Below are 26,088 nucleotides of genomic sequence, written 5' to 3'. Positions count from 1 at the left end.
CATTCTGCATATAATAGTTTTTACCTGCTAATCCCAAACTTCCAGTCCATCCCTCCCCCACCCCCACCCCCCATCCTCTTGGCAAGCACAAGTCTGGAGAACTAGAACTCTTGACAGAATTGAACTAGCAAATTCTAGCTTATCTACAGCACATGTTCGATTTCAGGATAATTTACCCATGCCACTCACCTCCTACCTCCAACTGTTCAGATATACTGAGAGTATAAAATTGGGTTTGATAATTAGGCCAAGCAAATTATAACTAGGCTTTGGGCTGGAATGACACAGAGATGGCAAAAGTAAAACTTGCAGTTTTGGGGAAGGAAACAACTTCTCTTTTTGTTCTCTGGAAGCTTGGATATGGGCAGAAATCATGACTTCATGAAATAGGACAATATTTATATGAACACAATTAAGTAATCTAGAATCAGAAGCCCCCCCTCACTGCATTCACAGTGAGCCATGTAGTAACACTTCACTAGGCCCAGATGTAGGACCAAAAGGCTTGAATTTATATCTAGTCTACTCTATTTTGGAGGAGAGTCTACTCTATCTTACTGATCATTTCAAAACTGGACACCAACATCTGGGACTAAATCTTCCATAGAAACTATCTGTTAAATAAGTTGGTTATACTAAATACATGATATGGGATAATTCTGTGTGACCAGTGTAGATAATTCTATGAAGTCAATCTTACACAAATCTTTATGGCAACTGCTTCCAGACCAAGTGCATTGCTATGTTTCCAATTTGATCCCATTGGCCTCCTCAAATCAAGAACACCGAGTTGCAGCGTTCTAGAATTTGATGATCTTAAACATGACCTTTTATTCTGTCCTTTGAAGCAGAAGCTCCTTGAGGGTAACTTGAACATATTCATTTATGATCAATTACAGAAAAAAGTAAATCAGACACACATGTAACTTTTAGTTTCTCTTTTCACATTAGTGTCTTCAAAACTTAGCATTAATAATTTTAGGCATCAAAATCATAGTATATTGCTAGTCATCTATGAAATTGTTTTGGGAAGAGTAATTTTTTCCATGCTCTAAAATCAATGCTAACTTGTACTTCTAAGGAAGTTTTGTAAATATTTTCTAAAACTTTTTCTTTTACTTTTTATAAACTTATATAGGCCCATTGTGTTAAATACTGAAAAGTATAAATGAAAATAACACTATGTAGCTGTAACTAACCACTGTTAATAGTTGACCATACTATTTTCCAGCATTTTTTCCTATAGGTACATAATTTTTTCTTACACTGTTGAATATAAAGTCTGTAGATCTTGTAATGGTCTTTGGCTGAAAGCAATCAAACCTAAACTAAAAATTTTGTACATTGAAAGTAAAGCTGTACCCTCTGAAAGACAACACTCTGTGAATCTAATTTAAATGACTTCGTGATCTCTTCTTGGCTTCCGGGTAATTTAGAAAACTTCCTAGTCATTACCATCACCTGTATTATGGAGTTATCTTTCCAAACAACTGCGAAGTTAAAAAGAGGAAGAGAGAGAGAGAGAGAAAGGTCGAAAACTCCCTTTGAAATCTATCAGATTTTAAAACTTTGACAGAAAAAAGAGTAATTAATTGTTCCATTCAGTTCCACAATGCCATAGTGTGATTGAAATGCAAAGCCCTTTCAAACCTAAAAAGTGCTCTTTGCCATAATCAAAGATGACACTATTAAATCATTTATTTTAAAAAAGCACACTTAGAATACTCAAACAAGGATGATGACCTCTCACTGATTCACTGGAACTTTCTCACCGTTCCGTCTTAAGACCAAGGTGTGCGTTTGTATCAGTTAGCCCCAGCAATGCGGCTGGTGCTTGTCCAGGGACCAACCAAAGCAAACCGGGCTTGCTGAAGGTCTATTGAGAACCTTATCAACCCCACATTCTAGACAAAGGTCAGTGTAATGAGATTGCTTTAAGTAAAATTGCTAGTCGACAGAATGGATAAACCATAAGGTGATATTTGCTCTAGAAAAAAACTCCTTCCCTGAGAATTCCTTTAAATAATAGGCTGTCTCGGTATATTTAAAACAAGATCCAAGTATATTAAAACATACCTTTCAGGAACTGGCTATTGAGGAGAGTCCTGTACCCAAGAACTTCCTGTTTTGCTGGGACATCTCTTGAATAACACTATTTGACATATCTAACACAATAAATAATTACCAGAATTTCATTTTAATTATAGGGCATGTAATTTGAGGTTACAAGCAGAGCTACGAGGTAAATTAGCTTCTTATTTCTCAAGGCCTTGCTCTGTTTGGAATTTTAAAAGGTCTTTTAAAGGCATAAAATATGGAAAACATTTAATATTTTCTAATAATTGTTAAATACCTGAACCCAGGAGGTGGAGATCTCATGCTTACTATGAACACAACTTTTATACTGCGAAATGTGAGGTAATAGGCTCGTTCCTGGGTGCACACTTTATTACTTTTAACAATAAATTAATTTATTATGCTCAGTAAACTTTAAAAGATGCGTTGTGAGGGGGCAGTGCAAAATAATATAAGCAGGACAGGCTCCATAACTTGCCGACCCCTCCTTCAAAAATCATTAATTTCCAGAGGCAGAACATTAAACAGGGCACAGCTCCTTCTAAGTCCTGGGACCTTTGCGAGCCTCCAGGTCACACACCAGTGAATCCAGACCTGCACACGAGGCCTTCTTTTACCCTCCTTTAAGGTACAATGATTTTCACGCACTCTCTCCCTTCTTGAGGAGCTTTTCATTCGCGTCCTCGACCCTCTGGTCACAGCGCGCTGGGGCAGAGATGGATGCTGGCTTTGCTGCCTGCCATACTGTTCCTAAGTTTAGGTAAAACATTCAGCATGGCTATTATTAACCCTGAAATCACGGGGGCAAGTATCGTAAAACAGATTTTTCTTTCTCCTTCTATATTGAAAAGAGACTTTTCGAGTTTTGTTGTTCTTGTTTACAATAGCGGTGCACTGAGGAGAATCTCAGTTCACAGTAGGCAAAGTCCGCCGGAGGCAGGTCTGGGTACCCCAAAGGCCGGCCGGCTCAGCCTGGGCGCCTGCGGGGACGGTCCCCGCGGCCCTCCTCGCATTTACCCCCGGGATGCGGTCCCCGTCGCCCCTGGACACCCTGAGAGAGATGCTCCTTTTCTCGGTCTCTCGCGCCCGCCAAGAGCGACGCCTCCATCTCTCCCGGGCCCCCAGCTGTCCAGGTGGGCCCCAAGCAGGTCCCCTCCGGGAGCGGCCTCCTCCTCACGTCCCCGCCTGCCTCGAGGCGGCCATCCGGGGATGGGGGCTGGCGCGGGGACAATGGGAGCTTCCCAAACCCGCTCCCTCCCGGCCCCTGCGCGCCCCGCTCCCTCCTCGCGCATCCGCGCTCACTTCGCCGGGCCTGGCGGCCAGTCTCCCACACGCCCCGGCCGGTCCCCGGACAGCGCGGGGACCCCCGGCCCGGGCCCCGCGGGGCTCGGGCGACAGGGCCCAGCCAGGGAGCCCGGGTTGCCCCGGGGCCTTCGGATCGCTGGGTGTGCCCGCCCCTCGGGCTCCCCCCACGGTGCCCTCGGGCTTCGGGCCACGCGCCGCCCCCGGCCCGCTTCCACAGCAACGTCGCGCCGCCGCCCTTCGGTCGACAAGGGGCACCGTGGCGAGTCCCACCCCGCGCCGGCGGGACGCGGCGGAGGCGGCGGCTCCGCGGCCTGTGCGTGCGCAGCGCCCCCCGCGGCCGCGCCGAGCGCAGGCGGCGGCGGAGGAAAAGAGGGAAGGAGGGCTCCGCCCGCCCGGCCCGGCCCCTTCCCCAGCCCGCCGCCCGCCCCCTGGCCGCCGGCGGTGTCAGCGCCTCCGCGCCCGCCCCTGATTTCCTCTGCACCGCGGCGGCGGCGGCGGCGGCGGTGGCGGCGGCGGCGGCGGCGCCTCCTCGTGCGCGCGGTTATTTATTTCCGGGCCCCAGAGCGCTTATAATGGAGCCGCTGTCAGCGGAACCTTCTGCCGCCGCCGCCGCCGCCGCCGTCCCTCCTCTTTTTTTTCCCGACAGATCTTTGTTGTGTGGGAGGGCAGCAGGGATGGACTTGAGCTTGCGGATCTCCTGCTAGAGCAGCCGCGCTTGGGGAGGGCGCCGCAGCCGCGACGAGGAGCCGCCGCCGCCGCCGCCCCGATACCCGGCCGGTCCCGGCCTCAGTCCTCCCGCGCCCCCGCCCGGCCTGCTCGGCCCGCGCCTCCCGGCAGAGCCTCCTCCCGGCGGCAGATGTGTGTGGGGTCCGCCCACGGCGGGGACTATGGTGAAATTCCCGGCGCTCACGCACTACTGGCCCCTGATCCGGTTCCTGGTGCCCCTGGGCATCACCAACATAGCCATCGACTTCGGGGAGCAGGTAAGCCCCGGCCGCGCCCCGCACCCTGCGCCCTGTTCCCTCTGCCTTGGCCTTAGACGCCCGTGCGGCAGGGGATGGGGACAGAGGAGAGTCACCTGCTCCGAGCCTCTTTTTATCCTGGAACATTTGGTTGGGCTGACAGCTTGTCAAAGATGACTTTCCAGCATTCCATTCCCCCCTCCCCCCAGTTCTTCCGCAGACTTCTCCAGCTCTCCCTGGAAAACGTTAAAAGACGGGAGGGTTTGGAGCTTCACCTACAGAAGGGTTTTTAGTGCACAGAAGGAGTATTATGTAATTTGTGATTATGTAAACCTCTGGTTTGTAAGTAAAATGTAGTTTCTGATAGCTTGAGTGCTGGGGTTTTTATTTATCCCGAGTTTGTGGTGATATGATAATGGGGAGAATTTTGTATTAGAATGTGTCCAAGTTGATTTCCCAGGTACTTCTTCTTCTTTTTTTTTTTTAAGCTCATGTATGGATTAGAGGCTTCCCATATGTGTCCTGATAAGCCGACCATTGGCCATCTCTAGTTTGGGTTTTTTTTTTTCCCTTTCTTTCCGTCTTGCACCACTAAAGAAGGGGAGCATATTTTTGTTTGTTGCCTTCTCATCCTTGTTTCTTCTTCATGTTTTCCCCTATTTCTCTCCATGTGGCGTCATTGCAAATCGAGCGCTGCAGCCTCTCCAGCAGCGGGGCACTGGTACTCCGCACTTTGCCTGTGCGGCCCGTTTTCGCAGGCCTGCGGCGGGATGCAGTTGCATTTTTAAGGCCGGGAAGAGGATTGGGGGAAGAGGGTAGCAGCCTGTCACCCTGATGGGCAGGCGTCGGAACTGGCCCCGGCATGTGATTGAGCAGCTCCTGACGTTGTAGTACTCTTATTTCTTTTCCTGTAAGTCAAGAGACCTCAAAGGATGTTTATATAGAAAAGGCACCTATCTTGATGCACCTTTAGTTTTAGAAAACCAAACAGTTTTTCGGAAGGGGGTTCATTTGACTCCTCCTTTTGATGAATATCTGCTTGCATTTGTCTCTCTGTGCTCAGAACTTTTGATTGATTGCAACTGTTTAGCTCCCGAATACTTAGCCCACCTTGTAAGCTACTTTTTAGTTCGAATTTTGTTGCTGACAAGTGTTCACAATGTATTGCAGCATAGCCTCTGGAGACCTTTGTCTAGCTAGTAAGCCAATTTATTTCCTTTGATGAAATATTATATCTTTTCTGTTGCCACTTTGCTCTGCCAGCACCTCCCCAGTGTCCCCCAAGGGCTCCTCTGATGCTCCACCTCCACCCCCACCCCCCAAAACCTTCCCTTTTTGAATAATTAACTGGTGACTTTGGGCATTTCCTCTAATCTTTGGAAAGGTTTTTAGGCCTGAATTTATTACACTGCACATTTTAGATGAGTCAAGTGCTGTGTATTCACCTCAACCTTTTACTGTTTTAAAGCTTATCTAATTGGAGCTGCCCCAAAGGTTGTCAGAAAGCCCAGGCTGCTCACCAGATCGCTTCTCCCTGAAATGTAGCAGCTGTGTGTGTGTGTGTGTGTGTGTGTGTGTGTGTGTGTATTATATAGGGATAACTGGAAGAAATGAGTATTCTTTGCCGTAATTAAATGGCCTGAAACATACCACAGTATTGCCTCACATTTGCCTTGATTTAATGCAAGGTGATATAACTAAGGATTTGATTTGAGTGTAAAGAAAGGGGTCTCCCTGAGGTCACAAAAGGGAAGCTAGACATAAAGGACGACTACACAGGTGGTCTATCCTAGTGGGTCTAATAATTCACACTCATCCTTGAGACGTTGCTAACCTGCTTGTCATAGGTGACATAAGCAAAGTGCTGGAAGAGTTGTCTTGTTGCACCGAAGCAGGTTTTATCAGTAAGTGTCCTTTGAGGTCCGTATCCCTTAAGCACCAGTGTATTTATGAGGTTACAGGCTGCCTGGTGGTAGAGATATTTTATCAGAGTTAGGGGTGGGGAGATGGAGGGAAGAAATTGATACGTTTCCAAAACCTTGCTTTGCCTTCTGGCATCAGATGATAATTTTGCAAAATGGGGCAGGGTGCAAAGAACAGAACTTACTTTTTCTTACGGTTAAACTGGAGGGAAAGAATTGCAATGTGAGCTAAAGAGTGACCTGGTCATAGGTGGGTCATGAATAAAAGAACATTTTACCCCAACTGCTTTGAGGCACAATAAAGAGGAGGAACAGTGAACCTATTATATACAAATATGGGTCTACGGTAGACTTCTGAAAGTATGCAGCTCTTGATGTGGAGTTTTGTCGTGTTCTATGGACAGATGGACACATGTAGGTTTCTACCGTTCTTCTTTCAGAGTGGGCAGGTGTATATTATACCTTGCTATGAGTGAACAATGATTCACATTTCAGTAATTCAGGAATCCGTTATGTAGAGCTTTCCCTGTAATGTTATAGGCCAGTCAGGGAAGAAACCCAAATATTATGGAATATTTACGCTAATGAAATCTATCATCACATTTTTCAATTTTGATGGTGGCAGTAATTTGGGGGTGGAGGCAAGTGTTGAATTCTACACTGAAAAAAAAAGAAAAGCTGTATGGAATAAAATGACCTGCTTTTTAATATTAAGCATAGGCACCATGGAAGAAATGAGAATACACCCTTATTGCAGAAACTAAAACAATGTTTGTAGAACCCTTTAGGTGTGTAGAACACTTGATGATAGTTGCAATATATGTGGAATTAGCATTTTATTTCTATTTTTGCAGATTGAGAAGCAAAAGTATTCATTGCTTCCATTCATCGAGCACTTAGTATGTGCTTGTAACATCTCAGCACGTGTTATATATGAGGGAAGAATAAGAGGCCTATAGGCATGTTAAGGCCCTTGTCCACGTTCACGCAGGCAGTGCAGGCCAGAGCCGGGGCTCCAGCCACATCCTCCTGTCCCTTAGCCACTCTGCTCTCTGCTTGCACGCTGAGAGCCACCCCCAGGAGTTCTTAGACATTTAGAGGTAAGTTCTGGCTTTTCGGAGTTCCAGCCTTGGCTTAAATGTAATCTTAGCTGTCATAGTTTGAATTTTAAAGACTCAACAGATGTAAGCCAATCATAACGAGGCTTCTCAGGAAAGGGAGATTGTGACCAAGAAGGTCATGTAAGAAGGGCCAGATTATCCAGATAATTAATTAAATCAATGCTGTATCTTATTTTGACAAGGTAGGCATAGCCTTTGATTAAAAGAGAGGAAAAAAGATAAGAAACAACTGATACTTCACAAAATTACTTAGAAATCATTTAGTCTTTATCATTAGAGCGATATAGATTGCTAAAGAAAGATGGAAGATGCGAAGATACATTGAAGAAATACAATAAAGTTCTTCAGAAGGGTCTGCAAATGTCCATTGGATCTCTCACCATATTCAGAGGACTGTGATTTCTGTTTAAAATTAAACTTGGTACCAAGTCCCTGAATTCCTTAAAAGCCAAGTTCACCAAGTTATGTAGAATAAATCAGTGATTTTTTTTTTTTTTAATAAGGTACCTAATGACACTTAAAATGTTAAGGACAGCTCTTGTGAAGACTTGAAAGAGAAAAAAGTTGAAGTTGTTCTCACTTTAGAAGAAATGTGTTCTGCTCAGTGCCAGGCAGTCTACTCTTTAACACTCACGAGATTACTTGAGTTCTTTCAGGTATAACCCTGAGTGAATCACTGAATTTGCCTGGGTCCAATATAATAGATCAAAGACCCGAGGGATTTATCTGTGAACGAAGAGTTTCGCATATGGATTGTTGATTACTAGAGTAAGGTGTATGATAGGAATGTTTCATGTTTCCCCAGCCCTCCTTTCTAACTGAAGAAACCTAGAGTTAGGCTTCCACAGTATAAGAGGGTTTCAAGTTACTAACATCACAAAATGGGGCAAAAAAAAAAAAAAGAGAGAGAGAGAGAAGTCCAGGAAAAGTAGCTTAATAAATGTTCTCCTCATCTGCTAAGTAGAGAAATGCCCCCCACCTCACCCCCCTTTAAAAAAAAAGGTCTCCGGGAAGTACAGGAATTTTTTTTTTTTAAGTGAATGTTGTGCATGGCACTGGCCACTACTGGGCAGGGACTCGTCATCCCATGTCACTAAGTGATGGAAGAGACCTCCCCAGGCAGAGCCTGCCCTAAGTAATAACAAAAGTGTCCATTGTATGTTCCACTTTCCAAAGTACTTACAGACAGAAAAGTAAATCCCAGGTTAAGTTTCGAAGTAACTGTCGGTGAGAGACTTTTTTCTCCTCCAATCTATTCTATATTAATGAACTAAATCTCAAAACAACATTTATTTTTTTCTAATTATTAAAGTAACATATACCATTTAAAGTTTGGTTACATATTAAAAAATGGAGGAAAAAAGTAAAAATACCTCTAATTCGACTCTGAAGAAAAAAACCCCTTTAACGTTTTGGGTATCTCCTGCCAATTTTTTTTTTTTTTTTTTTTTTTACATAATTGAGGATATACATGTGTATGTGTACATATATATATTATATATATATATATTTCACAACACAGAGGCATTTTTCCCATATCACTTAAAAGTATTTAACTGTGATTTTAAATAGCAGTATAATATGTGCTTGCATGAGCATACAGTAATTTCCTTTGCTGTATATTCCCCTATTGTTTAAATGCTGAGGTTTTTTGTTTGTTTTTTCCAACATAAAGTTTCAGTGAGCATCTCTGTGTAATAAGTAGATAATGTGTTTTCTCTGACTGCCTTGGGCTTTATGCCTAGCATAATTTGATGCCTGTTTCAGCTTCTCATTCATACATAGAAAATGAGGTCACTGGCAGTCCGTATTTAGTCAAGGACACCGTGACCTCCTTAGTCCAATCGATACTCACTTCTCCACTGTGTTTCCCAGTTTTCTTTAGATGTACATCTGTGTTTAAAGTACCTCTCTTTCACTGCACTTAGGTAAGTAGATTATTTCTAGAGCCACAGAGGTATAATTCTGCGGTTTGTTTCTTTACTCATTTATTTATTGAGGTGGTTTGATGACCAGCCTAACTACTACTTTGTCAGAATACGTCTTCCCAAGCATCTCCTTCAAAAGATAATCAAATAGTTTTTACATCAAGACGATATCTAAATCTCTTTCTAGTTATAAATCTGATTCTTTAAAAGCAGTTTTAAAAGCGTACCAAGTAATATCGTTTATAGCATCATCTCACTTTTTTGATGTGACAAGCCCAGTTTTATATTAGTGGCCAGTAATTGGTTTCCATGTCTTTTTGCCCTGAAATAAATAAACCTCTTTAAACTTACACCAGAGTGACTTGGGGCATATCTACATTTAAAAAATTAAATCCAGTGTTTTTTTTAACACCTATAACTTTATTAGTTGATGTGGCAATGTCATAGAAATATAGAAAACCCTGTTTTATTGCAGAATTATCTAGATATGAGCTACCTCTGTGAGTGCATTTTCTTGATAACTGAAGCTTATCCTTTTTTATTTTAAAAGTTTTTTTATTTGATGCGGACCAATTTTAAAGTCTCAGGCTCCGGACGCGCAGGCTCAGCGGCCATGGCTCACAGGCCCAGCCGCTCCGCGGCATGTGGGATCTTCCCGGACCGGGGCACGAACCCGGGTCCCCTGCATCGGCAGGCGGATTCTCAACCACTGCGCCACCAGGGAAGCCCTAAAGTCTTTCTTGAATTTGTTACAGTATTGCTTCTGTTTTATGTTTTGGTTTTTTGGCCGCGAGGCATATGGTATCTTAGCTCCCTGACCAGGGATTGAACCCACACCCCCTGCACTGGAAGGCGAAGTCTTAACCACTGGACCGCCAAGGAAGTCCCTGAAGGTCATCTTTTAAAATGCAAATCACTGGTTTTCATTTTCTTTTTGTAGTACAAGAAATCTATATTGCACCTTTCTCTACCATATTAGATAAATACTATATGCAAAACTCAATGAACATTTTTTTGGTGGCTTGTGAATGTTGTGCTGGCAATCAGCTGACAGGATATCCACTGAACAGGTGATACTCAAAATACTTAACAAAGAGTTTGGCACCGACCGACAAAATAAAAATAATAATTAATAAAAATAGCTAAAACATGTTGAATACTTGCTTTTTAATTTTCTGTTTTGGGTCTGCTCTGGGCCCCAGAAACTGAAATCCATTAGAAATCCATGAGAAAATGAAGAATAAATAATTTTGGAGGTCTCCCTTGCGAAAAAACTGTATACACTTTGTTAAACTAGCTCTCCTGCCCTGCCCTATTTTGGTTTCTGTTCTAGAGAGATTCTAGAGTCCATGTCAAGTAAGTGACCTTAGCATAAGGGAAGTGTTGCCAGGTTTGACACAGGCCCTGCTCTCAAATCAGGTCCTATTTGAGAAGACATACATGAAACACTTTTGCAGTCAGAGCGTCACACCGCAGTCTGTGATAACGTAAGGCAGGGTACTCAGTACTTGCAGTAGCATGGTGAGTCTGTGGTCATGGCGATGAACAGTAAACCACATAGAGGCAGTTCTTATCTGGAGGTTGTCACCCCTGCCTCATTCTCTGTAAATTCTCCTGTCCCCAAAGTGGATACCACCCATCTGCAAAGATGAGAATAGAGTCACAGGATAGGGAAATTAGCAGACTTCATATCAAGCCATACAAACCCCAGGTTTGTTTCTGTTTTGTTTTAATTTTGCTGTTTCTGTGGTTTGGGGATCATTCAGCGGCTATGCCAAAAACCAAGTACTGCTTACGACGCTGAGAACAAATGAGCTTAAAATGACCAAGACTACAGTTATCTCAGTCAAGTGAAGACTTACGCATCACAGCTTTCTGGTTCTATATGACTGCTTCGCCATGCCAAAAATGTTTTCCAAGTCCGCCTTGGGAAGGGAAAGAACTTAGTTATTTGTCAGGGCAAAGGTGGTATTTGTTCTCCTAGATAATGAGTTAGCAGAAAACAGCCTGGACAGCTGGTCCAGGAATGCCACGTGGTCCCAAGGGACAGATGGACCAGCTTCATTTCTTGTGGGAAGAGTACATTTTGGTCTCAGTTAGCTCACGGGCCCTAGCTGGCTTTTACATTTTTTATGGGGTTTTGGTATCGCAAGATCAGCGAGGCTTTCCAAGAGTCTGACACCCAGCGCTCTTACAGGGTTGCCTTTCTGTAGATGGGCTTGTCAGTATACATGGGCAGTCCTTTTACCAACGTGGGTCCGCATCTCTGTCCCCAACCTCAGGGCGGGGGGAGGGGCTGTGTGTTTGGCTCCTCCTTCTCCACAAGGAGGCGAGAGGCACCTCCAGGCCCACGTTCCCAGTGCACTTCCTGTGCCTCGTCTGGGCTCATCCCACCTGGATGGGGACTGCGGCCGGCCGGCCGTGGGGACCTGTGGCTTCAGGCTGGGAGGAAGTGAAAAGCAAAAGTGGGACTCCCTGGAAAAGAACTTTCCAGGGTGACTGGAAAGGTGAGGCTGAGGCTCCTCAGGGCATTCAGTTGGAATTAAATGGCTGCAAAGCTGAATGTTTTTAAAAGCGGATTAAGGAGACTTTCTAGGGAGAAAGCTGAGGCAAGAATGAGAGAGGGCGGAAGTTGGCTTTGTGGCCGTAATCCTCCCAGGATGTGAGAACTAAAAGTAGCTTATTTTGTGAGAGAGACAGAAAGGGTTAGTTTGGGTCGGGAAGCTTTCCGGGTTGTGGTCCAGCAAGAGCATTTACATGGTGAAAGCTGGTCACTCCTGGTTGTCTTAACTAGATAATAATGAGTCCACGTCAATAAGCTTGTCAGAATCCCTGCTCAGTTTTTTTTAGAAACATAACATTTGAGCCTAGGGAAGTTTTTGAGTCCTGGACTGTCGTTTTTTTCCTGTGCCCATTGGCTTAGGTGTGGCTGCTTTGTGTTTTCAAAGCTGTCTTTAGGATGATAAGAAGTAGCTCTGCTCTTACTGCTGACCCATAAACAGCCCCGAGAGATCTGTTGGCCACTGGGTCATGCATTTCAATACAGGCGAATGGTAGTGTGCAGAATCTAAGATAGCAGATTACGAAAAAGAAAAACAAATTGTCTGAGTGCTCTAAATGGTTTGGCAGGAAGGTTGCCGCGCTGGGACACACAGCGGTCTCCCACGACGTGTGGCCTCAACTTGACATTTTAGAAAGACAGACGGCGCAGAGCAGAGTAACAAGTAACCACGCCTCATAAGAAAGAGGTAACTGTCACCTCTTCACGATCCTAGCCAAGACCAGCGCAGCAGCAACTGGAAAGACCCTTGCCACCAGCCCGATCCAAAATAGGGAGTCAGGGGTCCCTTCTCTGCTCCACACTCACATTCAGCTGTGGGTTTTTCTTGGGATGGGTTTTGATTCTCACCCCCTCCCTTTTCCGCGTTGCATCACCTGGAGCCCCACCTGAGGCCAGGGCGTACCTCCCCTTCTGAACTTATTATTTACTCTAATTTCTTTTAGGCTTAATATGTCTTCTGTCAGGGGAGGAGGCTGGTGAACCTGCTTTTCTTCCCTTTTTAAAAATCACAGTATCGTTTACGTACAGTGAGGTACACAGATCTTACAATGAGCAGGTCCACGAGTTCTGACAAATGACAGAGGCACACCGTGCATAACCCACACCCCAGGCAAGATATGGAGGGTTTCCATCAGCCCAGAAGGTTTCTGGTGCCCCTCCCTCCGAGGCCACGGCTGTTCTGAGTGCTGTGGGAGCCCTTTTAATTGCTAAGACAAAGTGACACACGTGCCTTTGATCCCAGATAACTGAGTTCGCGGCCACTCACCGTTATTACAGTGTGTAGCGGTGCTACTCTTTCCTGTTGCAAAATATGGCTCAATGTTGTGGATTTTAGTGGATTTAAGGCAGGTAGAAAATTTGACTTTCTGTGTAAAATAACTTTTCCCCTTATTTTGTATGATTTGGTGTCTTTAATTCTTCAGTTGATATACATCCTTCAGTTATATGGACTGCTGATCATTTTGATTTTCAGACATGCTTAAAAATTAAAGTCTGCTTCATATCATAAAACATAAAGCTAGTATCATAAAATGAAATGTGGTACGTACATGCTATGGACTATTTATTCAGCCTTAAAAGGGGAATGAAATTTTGATGTATGCTACAACATAGATGAACCTTGAGGACATTATGCTAAGTGAAATAAGCCAGACACAGGAGGACATGCTTTTGTGTATGTGGAAGTATGGTTCCACTTATATGAGGTACCTTAAGTAGTCTAAGTCATAGAGACAGAAAGTGGAATAGCAGCTACCAGGGTTTAGGGGAGGCAGGAATGGAGTTATTGTTTAATGGGTAGTTTCAGTTCGGGATGAGTAAGTTCTGAAGTTGGATGGTGGTGATGGTTGCACAATATTGTGAATGTACTTAATGCCACTGAACTGTATACTTTAAATGGTTAAAATGATAAATTTTATGTTATGTATAGTTTATCAACATTTAAAAAATTTTCATTAACTACATAAGCTACTCAGAAAGCTGGTGGCTTTTGAAGAGGATCTCTCTTTTAAAAAATTTTTGTTACCTTTATTCTGGTTATAGTCGTTGTATAAAGAAGAAAAATAAATAAAAGCATCAAGAAGAAAATGAGGATATATAGCATTATCTCTAGGCCCACGACCTAGAGATATTGCTATTTATTATTTTAGTGCATGTCCTTCTCATCTCTTTTCTATCCGTGTATTTTCAAACAAAATTGTAACCTCTTTCCACTTTATATCACAGGCAGTTTCCCTTGATTTTAAATATTCATCTCAAATATGATTAATGGTATTCTTTCACAAGGATACACCATAATTTACTTCACAATACTCTGTAGGTAGACGTTCAGTTTTTCCTGTTTCATTCTATTAGAAATAGTGCTGTGAAACATTTTTGTTCAGAGATCTTTGCTTCTGATTATTTCTTTGGATTAACACTAGAGATACTTGTGCACGTGCGTACCTTTTCACGCCTTCCACTGTGCGCGACACCACATGGCTGTAGAAAGTTGTCCCAGTTTCCCCTGCAGGCGCCTGTTGAATGTGGCCCCGGCCCCCAGTGGACATTCCCAACCAGGGTGCCACTTTACCATCCAGTGAGTTCTGCCCCCGGAAACTGTGTTCTAGTTCTTTCAAAGCCACATGGTACTGAGCTCCTTCAAATGATTTCTTTGATTAAAAGCTTTTTTAAAAATGCTGAGACATCATTTCAGTTTTTCATCATGTAATACTTTTAAACTCTTTCAGGACTTTCATTCTTTTCGGTAAGCACATTTTGGACCAAATACTCCCCTTGGGATTGGGCAGAAGCCCAGGGAGGAAAAGGAGTGAGTGACTTTTACTCATACGTCTGGGAAGGTACCTGTCCCCGCAGGTTTCACGGCAGAGAAGAGTGCTGTTTTTGATGAGTTCAGTGATGCTCAAGAAGTTTGCGTCCCCAAACTTCCTGGGTGAGCTCGTGGGAGAGGAGGAAAAAATTAACCAACCTTCCAAGGTGCCAGGTCCTGCCTGAGGCTCCTGGCATGTACGGTGGGGTCGTCACCTTCCCCACTTTAAAGATGAGCATATTGAATAGCTGTGCCAGGTCGTTCAGTCTCTCTGCAGAGCAGCCAGTCTTCTCTGACCAATAGTTCATGCTTAGGGTCTCAGAGGAGAGTATTTGGAGTTGACTGTTCTAGGGAAATGCGGAGCTAGTGATATTTAGGGGAAATAGAACAGAAAGTGTTCTTCTCTCTTTTCTACCACCCTGCCCCTGGGTTCTTCAGTTTAAACTGGCCTTCTTGCTGTTTAGAGCCCTCCTTGGAGAAAGCAGCAGAGCAAACAGAGAGGGGAAATAGTTCATGCTTATGGAGAGAGGCCCTGAGTCCCTGTGGCTTCTCTGTAGTTGCTAGCAGTGCTGCAAGCTGACTGCAACATGGTTGAGAGAAAGAATGTCCACTCCTGATAGGCCCCCCTGGACTTGACCTCCTGCATCCCTGCACCCACTGGCTCTATGACCTTGAGCAAAGAACTTGACTTCTGGGGGCTTCAGCTTTCCCAGCTGTTAAACGGGTATAAAGGGTTTCTGTACCTTCTTTTGGAAGTGCAGACCACACAGAGACTAGACACAAAAGAGCTTTGAAAAGTCTGAAGTGCTGCCCCTATGTAAAGCAGTATTACTAAGACTTTGAGCCAGGCATGCTGCCGCCACACCTGTTTATCGTCGCCCATCCTTGACTAGAGCCGACTGTTCTTTTGCTCTGTATTGAATCCGTGGCTCGCATTAAGGGGACTTGCTAAAGTAGAGCCAGCGGGGTTAAGGGCAAGCAGGGGCAGGAGCATGCTGGAGGACAGATGCTGGAAACACTTGGATTTTACATGTGTGTCAGCAATACTTTCGCTGGGTTTTGTTTTTTGTTTTTTCCTACTTTGGGGGAAAGATGTTTAAGGCTGGATTTGCTCAGTAGTGGGTTTTTTGTTGTTGTTTTTCTTTGATTGTGTGGTTGATTTTAGTTGAATTACTAGGATTTAGGTAACATGCACTTTTTGAAATGACAGGTTAAATTTCATTTTCTTTTTGTCATAGGCTGCTGTTTGACACAGATTTTGGGGAGGGTAGCTACAGGTACCACTGGCCCCTTCTCTAATCTAGACATACAAATGGGACCAAGCCTTTTTCAAATTTGTTGACAATTATGGCAGTAACACACCACGGTGTTTGAAACAAATTATGGGGGCCGCTTAAAGAGCTGAAAGTTGTAACCCTCTTTCTCAGGCGCTTACTATACTGTTCTGGAGTGTTTTCCCTCTTAAATGGAGAATAGTTTCACTCTTAATGGAGAACATGGAATGCAGGGGGGCAAGAGTGTCTTCATCAATGTGTTCATTCAGCAGACGTTTCTTGAACACCTACGGTGTGGCAGGTCCAGTGCTAGTCACTAAAGACGGAACAGGAAAAAGGACTGACTTCTAGCTGTGCAGCGATTAATCTAGAAGGGCAAACAGACAGGCAGGCACCTACCGAAGAATGTGATCAGGTCTGAGATCGGGGAAGAATAGGGTGTTTATCCCAGGATCCTATAACCCGTCCTAAGGGTCAGGGAAGCTTTGGTTCCAGCTGAGACCTGAGATCGATCTAAAGAGAGTGGCGTATCCGCTGTTCTGGAAAGCAAGAAGGTTCCAGGTGGAAAATGGCAGATGCTTACTGAGTGGGACAGTACCCCATCAGTCAGGGTAAGGAGTTTGGCCTTGATCCTTAGGCCACTGGGGAATGCTGAAGGGTTCTCAGTGGGGCTGTGATGTGCTTGGATTTGCATATTCGAAAGATAACTTTGGTTTCCGTGTGGCTAATGAATTAGAGGGAGGTGAGAGCAGAGGTGGGGAAACCAATTAAGAGGCTCTTGTGGCCACCACCGGAGAGCTGCAGGAGGCCTAGAGTTGGGGGGGGGGACGGGGAGGGAGCACTAAAAGAGGAAAGCTGTCTAGAATCGAATGGACTTGGCCACCGGGAGAGGATGAAGCTGACAGTGATGTTACCCAACTTTAAAAGAGCTGGTTTGGGGTGAGCTGGTGCAGAGAGTGAGTTCCATTTCAGTCATGGTAATTCGTTATTGGATCTAGTGAGATGTTTTACATTGCTTGCCTGAGAGAGAATACAAATTATGCATAACCGTGGGAACAACAAGAAATACTTAGTATCTGGATAGCACCGCTGCTCTGTTTCTCTCTTCTTCCCCTCCCCCGCCAGGGGCCACTGCATTACATTATCCGTAATGGGAGCTCTTTGCATTTTCAGCTAAATGCAAATACTAGGAATATTCATTTTTTCCTTCAAGCTTTCAAAATGCTTTATTATAATGCAGTCAGTTCTCAGCCATTTGCTTTAATGAAATAGTGATTGGAAAATTCAAAATACTTCGGAGTATTTGGCATTGGAATACATTAGGACTCTGGGGGAAGCAAGTTCATCCTCATCTTCACTGTGCTGTGCTTAGGATAATATTACAGTTAGACCAGGACCTGGCGACAGCAGAGATGTGTCATCTGGAATTAAATTTGATGAGGCTCCTTGGTTTTGCTCCCTCTTTCTGTATAGTAAATGTTTACGGTGTAAACAGCAGGGAGTGGACCAACCTTAGAGGGGTTCTTTGTATGGCTTTATGTTTGTGTGTTTGTATTTTGGTGTTGTCTACAGCTTACAGCCAGGTTGTAATCCATAAAAATCATTTAGAATACATTTTGCTGTAGAAATAATATTATAAATTGTGGTTAGGTGTCCAGACCCCTTGACCAAAGTTACATTACCCCTAATGTTATTAAAATATTATCGATTTGCAACGAAGCAGCAGGAGAAAACCATGCTGTTCACATAGTTGTCATTGGAAAAAGCAGTAATGCTGAAAAATATCATTTGTCCTAATTACCTGTATGAACAGTTGGCTTAATAACAATGTAGGGGAGGTGCTGGCACGTGGGAGGGGAGGAGGTCGGTGCCACGGGCCTTCGAAACTGGGTGAATTTAAAATCAAAATGTCTTCTCGATCCACGTGCCTCATTGGCTGTGATTGTGGTCATTTGAGAACTCATAAATGGGAGTGTCCAACAGTCCTAGGAGGATGAATTGACAAGACTTGGAAGAGAGATGGGTGGACGTGAAACAGAACCCCTGGGGTGGAATTAACAGGTGGGACTGGACAGATTCTCCTGGGTGGACTGTGGGAGACGGAAGAACAGGGGAGCCTGAGGCTGGATGCCGCTTCAGGCTGCTGTGGGACCCGCGCTTCCCGCTGGCGTCCGGGACCCAGGACAGCCGGGGAGGCGGGGGGGGGCGGGGGGGGGCTGGTGGTGGTGATGGGGATAAGAGGAAGGTCACGTGCCTTCAGCCATTTCCATGGGAAACCATTGCCTGTAAGCTGATGTCATCTAAAGTCTGTAGTGGTGGGCTTCCCTGGTGGCGCAGTGGTTGAGAGTCCGCCTGCCGATGCAGGGGCCACGGGTTCGTGCCCCGGTCCGGGAAGATCCCACATGCCGCGGAGCGGCTGGGCCCGTGAGCCATGGCCGCTGAGCCTGCGCGTCCGGAGCCTGTACTCCGCGACGGGAGAGGCCGCAACAGTGAGAGGCCCTCGTACTGAAAAAAAAATTAAAAAATAAAAAAAAGTCTGTAGTGGTGAGCTGTCCCCTGCTAGTGGGACATGGAAGGCAGTTTCGAACGTTTTCACATGCAAAATAACTCTGATCTCTTTATGGCTAGAGGAATACTTGTTCTGCTGTTCACAATCAGTAGCTACCTGGACTTTAAAATTCATGCTCCCCGCCCTGTAATTTATTGTGACCTCATCATGTCTTAACGTGCCTACCTAATTTCCAAGGGGCCTGCCACTTCTATATCATGTTTCCTTTTCCCTGATTAGTCCATAAGTGGCATTCAAATTCTAATTTTAAATGTGTCATCGCTAAGTTTTCTAGTGTTATTGCTAAGTTTTGTAGTGAGAACAAAATTTTAAAACATCTACCTGTACCTGCTGATGTAGGCTTACCTGTGCCCTCATTCCATTGATATCTTTTTTTTTTTTTTTTTTTTTTTGCGGTACGCGGGCCTCTCACTGCTGTGGCCTCTCCCGTTGCGGAGCACAGGGATCTTCCTGGACCGGGGCACGAACCCGTGTCCCCTGCATCGGCAGGCGGATTCTCAACCACTGCGCCACCAGGGAAGCCCTCCACTGATATCTTGATACCCTCTTGAAAAATAGTCAAAATGCAGCATGTAATAGTAAGAAACCAATAAGCTACTAGGAAGCTCAGAACTGAGGTGAAAATTTGTGGAAATGAAAATATTTTCTGTAATTGGACCATATCCATATTGTAAAAGGAACACCTCTAAATAAATAAATATATATATTTGTACATTTCTTTTTTTAAGAATCGGCCAGTATTAATACAAACACCTTAAATTAAGAAGGTGGAAAACAAACATTTAACCCAGTTTTTTCTTTTACGTTCAGCAGAAGTGGACAGTCTTTTTTCAGAAGGCTGTAACTGAGAAAGGGCTGGTGTGTCCCGAGGCTCAGAAAGCCAAACTCTGAGAGCAGGTGTCTGCAACAAAGTAAGGGTTTATTGCAGGACGTTAGGCAAGGGAGTGGGAGATAAGCCTCTGATCCACTCCTATTTGGTCTTTGAGTTGAGGGGGGCAGTGTTTAAATGGGAAGAACAAAGAAGCTGGGGTTAATCATCCTCTTGTAACCTTCCTTGACATTTCTTCATCATAGTTTCAGGGGGTCAGGATGTCCCCAGTGTGTATTCTCTGGCTAGGTAGTCCATGGCTTGCTGGTCTGTTAGCTCATCTTGACCTCGAGGAACAACCTGAGTCTGTACGTTAATGATTATATGTATAATAGCAATTATAGTACAATAACGATGTTAACAACAGCAATTTTGGTCCTCTGACTCTGGTTGATTAGTGTTCAGTTAGCAGAGAATTGAGGTCGGAGGGGACAAGAAAGGGAATAAAGTTTTGGACAGAGAGATTAATCATAAACTCAGCAAGGGAACTCAGTCGTAGGGGGACTCGGTTTTAATGCAACAAAATAAACATCGCCCTTTGCTTTGCCTGGTGCAGAGTTCACATTTGTAGAGCACTTCACAGTTTGTAAAATATATTCTCACTGAATGCAACAGTTGTTCCACGACCCACGGGCACGCAGGGGGACCCTGCCTGGAGGCCACCCGCAGCGGGTGTCTGTACGAGATGAGCCTGGACGTGAAAGCCCACTTACTCCAAAGCCCACATACCCCTCTCTGAGGTGAGCTCCATCTTCCTTCCGTGCCCTGGATGGTGCTCCTTAGCAGGGCTCCTCCTGACCACGGAGGAGTATGGAGTCCAGCCTTGGAGTCACAGACCTCGGCGTGAAGTGCAGGCAGCTCCTGAGAGGCCGCCATCTGTGCTCCGATCAGAGGACCGCAGCCGGAGGACAGCCTTCCTTTCCTGTGTGTCTCCCTGACCTAAGCCTCCTCCCCATTCTGTGTGAGGGTCTGCTCTGTCCTCAGGAAGAGGATGGGGGTACTTCCCTTTCAGCACTGAGGTGGGGGGGGTCACGGCACAGGCCTAGCAGTTCAGAGTCACGTGCAGGCTCCACCTGGGTCCTCCTGGAATTCCATCCTCATATTTATTCATGGCGCTCTTCCTTCAATATCATAGCCTGTGGCTCTGCTTTCCCCAAACCACGGGACGTCCCCCCCCCCTCCAACCCCTCCACCTTTCCTCCTCTGAACCTGAGGGCCTTGCATTCCTTCTCCTTAGTTATGCTACAGAGTATTACTTTCTTCAAATCGAATCATCAGGTGAAAAAAAAAACACTCCATGTGAGCTCTCATTGGCTGTGCCTTCTGGCCGACTTTTTCAGTTTCCTTGCTTTTCAGCACCTTTTCATAAATCAGGTGTCTTTTTTTTGATTTTTTATTGTTTTCCTTCCAAGCATTCATTAATTTCAGGTTGGTTTCCACGGGTTTCTGCCTTGCTGAGTTGGTTGCTTTTTCACGGCAGCCGGCTCCAGAGAGGCAGAGAGAGTGGCCTTCGTTCCACCCTTCCTGGAGACGCCAGGCTACTTACTGCCCCCTGTGCCTCATCCCTGTCTTCACAGCCCACGGCGTCTCCATAGTTACCCATCTGTCTCCCCATCTCCCTACGAACAGCCCCCCTTCCCAGGGCAGGGCTGGTGTGTGATGTCACCTACTGTGCCTGCCTTCCGGCTCCCCTTCCTACAGCACTGGGCACAGATGGAACCTCAGAAGGGCTTGAGTGAAATCGCTGGGTGAAGTGAGCCCGTGCCTGAAAATATAAGCCACATGACCAATGTGATTTGCTCAGGGTTAGCGTGTACATCCCCCATCTTCTATCAGCTGAAGCACATCTGTCCCTCTAAATGGAGGGACAGCTGTCTGAGTCCACTCGATGTCTTCCTAAGCACAGTACCCCGAGCTTGCTTCGCTGAGGGTGTGCGGCCGGAAGGGGACAGCGCATCAGTGTGCAACCAAGGGGGCCTCCCCGCCCCGCAGCCAGGAAGCAGCTGGCCTCCAGTGCTGAACCTGGAGGGATTACTAGCGGCACAGGCTTGATATTCGGGCTTGTCAGCCGGTCATAACGTGGACACTAGTGAGACTACCTACCTTGAAAACCAGTTATTCTTGTGTTTGGGTGAGAAATCATTTTCTGGTGAAAAAAACCCATGCAAAACGATGCCTTTGTGGGAAGTGATTTCACTCCAGGGGAAAGAGTCAGGGTGATTTGTGACCACTGAGGTGCTCCCTGATGTGGAGATGGTCTTAACCCTGCAGGGCACATCCCAGGGACGTGGAGGAGGGTGCTGGGGAGACCCCTGTCCACTCCCAGCCCTCAGTCCTGAGAGCGCACGAAGACCGGCTTCTCTTTCGGGGCGCGGAGCAGATGATGTTAGAGCAGTGTATTAGCGCGCGGCGGTCTTGTTTGATTGCCAGGAACCTCATCCAGGACAGAGGAGTCATCACGTACAGCCATGGCTGGGATTAGACTGAGTAGACCCGGATGTGAAGAGCAGCACTATAATATTAGCGGTTGTGTCCTAGTAAAGAGTATTCTGCACTCTGCGCTTTTGGTCATCGGGGTGGGCCGTGGCCACGCCAAAATGCTTTGAATGTGACATGTTATATGTCATAGCAATGCAATAGTATATTACATGTTATAGCATGGGATCCAAACAGAATAACACTGAAGTCATAGTAATCTCATAGCTAGCAAGCACTATTGCCAATAAGCCTGCCTTGCCTCCCTCTGTCATCCAATATATAGCCTAGTGGCCTGCCAGGATTTCTGTACAAATAAAGTTTAGCAATCCTAGTTTATAAGCTAGCTCTGTGTATTTAACATTGCAAGAGGGGAAAGTCCTTTGCCGTAGGGATTCTGATTTATTACATCATTTACCATTACACAAAGAGAGAAAATATGGGCAAGAATAGAACTAGACTGCTTTCCCTCCCCCAAATCCAGATGAGAGAGAGAATGCATTTGGGACTTACCTGCTGTTAACAAGTTTATGAAGAAGAAATCTGATCTCCAGTATATGCCAGTTCCTTAGCAACTGAGGCTGATGTGCAGCAGTGGACGGAAGAGTGATATGTTTTTAAAACACAACACTGTTTGGAAAACTAAACCCCGTCCTCCTTCACCCAGAACTGTGATATGTACTTGTTTACATGTATTTCCCTTTTGAGGTTATCAAATCATTGAGTACATACATAACCTTGGCAACATTTTGATAGTTTTCTGTTGTTTGAGGTTTCCCTTAGAATGATGTAAAATATGTATAGGTTGTTTGAAATAAGCTAGATTTTCTTTTTAATGAGATGGAGTCAATTTTGAAAAAGGAAAAAAAAAAAAAAGGAAAACCGTAGAAAGCAAAGCATGGATTTCCTGTAAAGCTGATGGTGGGGCTTCAATAAAGAAAGCCTGCAACCCAGCCTGGATGAGAACACAGTACGATTAACCTCTTGGTGACTGTCGGCTCCTCTAGTCTGCATGTTGCTGTGGTTTCCAAAAATGTACAACAGGAACAACCATTTTATACACGTGCTATTGTCCTTTTAAAGGGTGGACAGCTCCTAGGCATGAAAGCATTTTTCTTCTTTTATCTCTTCTGAGGTGCGTTTTTGTTTGTTTTTTTGCTTTTTCTGTTTTTGTTTTGTTTTGTTTTGGTGGGGAGGGGAGTGAGGTGAGGGGAGGATGGAGGGAGATAAATCACTCTTTTTCTCTCAACAGAGCATTAAAAACAATGTATACCTTTTCCTCATAATAAGATGTCATCTTCTTCATAATAATTACTACTGCTTTATCATAGAAAGGTGCAATTGTGACCTTTGGAGTTTCTCATCATCATAGAACAGTGTAAAACTTAAAAAAAAAAGCAAACTAAAAATCCTTCTTGAATTTTCACTTGTAGTTTTTCATGGGCGTCTCCAAACGAGCCGCGGTTACTTGGAAGCACATGGTCCTCCCTTTCTCTCTATCCTAAGCTTGTCGGAAAGGCTGGGTCCATGGTCCATGTGTGCAGGCACAGGGCGAATGGCCTGTCTCTCTGCCTACGCATATGTTTGGGCAGCCTGAGCAGTACGTTGTCCTCGGCTGATGTGGCCCTGGCAGTCCCAGAGGACAGCTAAGATGAAAGCATCAGCCCTGTGCAGAGCTGCTTCACAGGAGCGCAGATGAAGTCCCTGATACGCACCATCCTTCTTGATTACGACCCTTTTGTTCACTTAGTGCTGGGAGCTTGCTGCTTCTCTTGGCTGAAGCCCGCCGGCCCCGCGGGAAGAAGGGTACTTTCCGTCCTTCCGCAGTCAGGGCATCCTCGTACACAGCTGTTATCCAGAGCGCTACAGTGCAGCCTCCATAGCAAAGACTTCATTTCAAAACCAGTAACATCTCCTTTTTCCCTCAGTGATCTCTGTTTTCTTTACGGGCCGCATAATCGCTCATTTTGAGATGCCTACTTTTACTCCTTTTTCTCCCCCCACCAGTATGGATAAAAATAATAAAGGTTTTGCTCTTGTCAGCTAACCCTGTGCCTTTAGTGGTTTATCGGCCCCCTTCTTCTCCCTGAGAGCAATGCACTGCTTTTGAGGAAGAGCCCTTCATCTTATAAGACAACCTGCGAGACCTCAGTTTGAAAAGCACCAAACTTGAGGTTCATTCTTAGTCCATTTCCCAGTGTGTGAGATGGGTATGTGCTCTCTCATAGGAGTTGGGCTGGATGATGTAAACTAGATCTCTCATAGAAACAGCCCAAGAAACGAGAATCAGTTGCTTAGCTATGGCTTCGTCATTTACGCTTGAGCTACCATTCCGTCGCCCACATATGAAATAGCTGAAAAAGAAATCCTCTGAAAAGCTGAATGACTAAAAAGCACTTAAAAGTGGTTATTAAATAAATCTTGCCCACTTCTTATCATAGTCCAAACTCCACTGACTGTTACTCTAAATACATGTAAAATGATAGCAATGCCTTCTTCAACCCTTGACTCATGGAAATAGTCATTGTAGACACTTTGCTAACAGCCTTTAAACGTTAAGCATCACAACCACCTCCTAGCAGTTTGACCTGGTGCTTTGAGCATGATTTACCAAAAGATACTCATGAGGTTAGAATTTGGCTGTGCCAAAATAAGAGTTTTACTGGGGTCTCTTAGATGGTGAAAAGCCCACAGGAGAGTTTTCAGTGGCCAGTTTGCAGTCCTGGGGTGATTAACCTGTTACCTTTGGCACGTCGCTGGTCAGACATACCCTGGGTCCCCTTGTACCTTTGGTCATTGACCAGTGTCGTAGGATATTAAAGGTACCCCACAGAGCCCAGTGTGGGGAGAGTCAGATTAGGCTCTGCCTTCTCCCTTGGTGGATTGGAATCCAAGGGGAACTCCAGCGACCCTGTGTGGCTTCTCCTAGGGCTGGACCCAGAGTGACTTCCTCTCAGGTCATTGTCAACCCAGGTCTTTGGGTTGTGGGTCTCACCGAAGACCCTGTAAGTTTATGGCCCTATATGGTAAAAGCGGCAAGTACTAAAGTCTTATGAGGAACTCCTGAGATAGCTCTTCCTGGACACTAGCCCCTAAACACACATACACACCGGTTTTGTTTGATTACTTTATACTGTCTTCTTTCCTTGTCCTTCCTTAATGAAACCAGGAGGGTTAAAACAAAACAAACAAAAACCACCCTATTTTCTTCTGCCAGCAGCGAAGCCTTTAAACCTCAGGGTGGTGGCTTCACGTGCAGGATAGAGGGAAGAAAGACAGCTCTGGACTCATTTACTCACCCAAACTAGAGTTTCACCAGATTCACTATTAGACAAACAGGTAAAACGATGCTCGTTTTTGTTCTTTGCCAAAATAACCAAATGGAGGGTTTATTGGAAAGCACGTCTCTGTCAACACCATTAATCTGGATGTTAAATGATCAGATAGCTTATTAAAGTCTACTCTGAAAGTTCAGTGGTAAAGTAAGAGCTGTTTTCCCCTTGCATGCTTAGCTTAACAGGAATAGAAGAACAGGAAAAAGTTGATAATATGATAGGCTGGTAAGTAATTTCTCCCCCAAAGGAAACATTTTTAAGTAGAGAATGGATACCAACCTGATGGCTCCAGTCCTCCCTGAAAGACGGTCCTAGAAGCACCAGAATTCTCAGACCCAGACAAAGAGCTTGTTATACACAAAGGAAAGGCGGGGGGCAGGGGCCCAAGAAAGACAGAAATAAGTCTCAAACTCAAAGCAAATGTAAAAAATCCCTAAAGTGTGGAGGGTGTGCTAATAAACAAATCCCAAATCTGCAGGCTCTTCCTGTGTCGCCCTGAAGCGGGACGCTACACACAGTGGGCGGGGCTCATCTGAGTCCAGGTGGCCTGGCTCCCGCGTGCGGTTGGAAATGTGGAAAATATAAAGTTATCTTTGACTTCCTCTGTGTCCCCACATCTTTGAGTTACAGCTACACACCTTAATGAAATCTAAATAGTCACCGTGAAAGCTCACCAAAGTGAGGGCAAACCTAAAGAGTTAGAAGGCTACAGTGGAGATCCAAACGGCATTAATGTCTTTCTTTAGGTTAAGGACCTCTTCTAAATTAAAGTTTGACTGTTGCTTTTGAGCTGACAGTCAGGAAGTTCGGTGAAAACGCTGAAATAGTACATGTGGCTAGAAACACGTTAGGGCAAAAGTAAGGTCAGGGAAACTTGGCAAGTG

General features: G+C 45.1%; 1 protein-coding gene across 2 annotated transcripts in view; it reads left to right on the top strand.

Moving 5' to 3' along the window:
- The first annotated feature begins 3,967 nt into the window (after positions 1-3,967).
- ANKH (ANKH inorganic pyrophosphate transport regulator) overlaps positions 3,968-26,088 on the top strand; it is a 155,290-nt gene continuing 133,169 nt past the window's right edge. Inside the window, exon 1 of one of the 2 annotated variants that reach the window (XM_007102336.4) lies at positions 3,968-4,364. In XM_007102336.4, coding sequence (XP_007102398.1) covers positions 4,269-4,364 — 96 coding nt within the window. In that variant the 5' untranslated portion in view covers positions 3,968-4,268. The remainder of the gene's footprint in view (positions 4,365-26,088) is intronic. The other variant, XM_007102335.4, reaches the window with a different exon arrangement.

This window comes from Physeter macrocephalus, chromosome 8 (assembly GCF_002837175.3).
Source record: "Physeter macrocephalus isolate SW-GA chromosome 8, ASM283717v5, whole genome shotgun sequence".
NCBI lineage: Eukaryota > Metazoa > Chordata > Mammalia > Artiodactyla > Physeteridae > Physeter > Physeter macrocephalus.
Note: the sequence above shows the minus strand (reverse complement) of the source record. Positions and strands in the feature narration are given on the sequence as shown.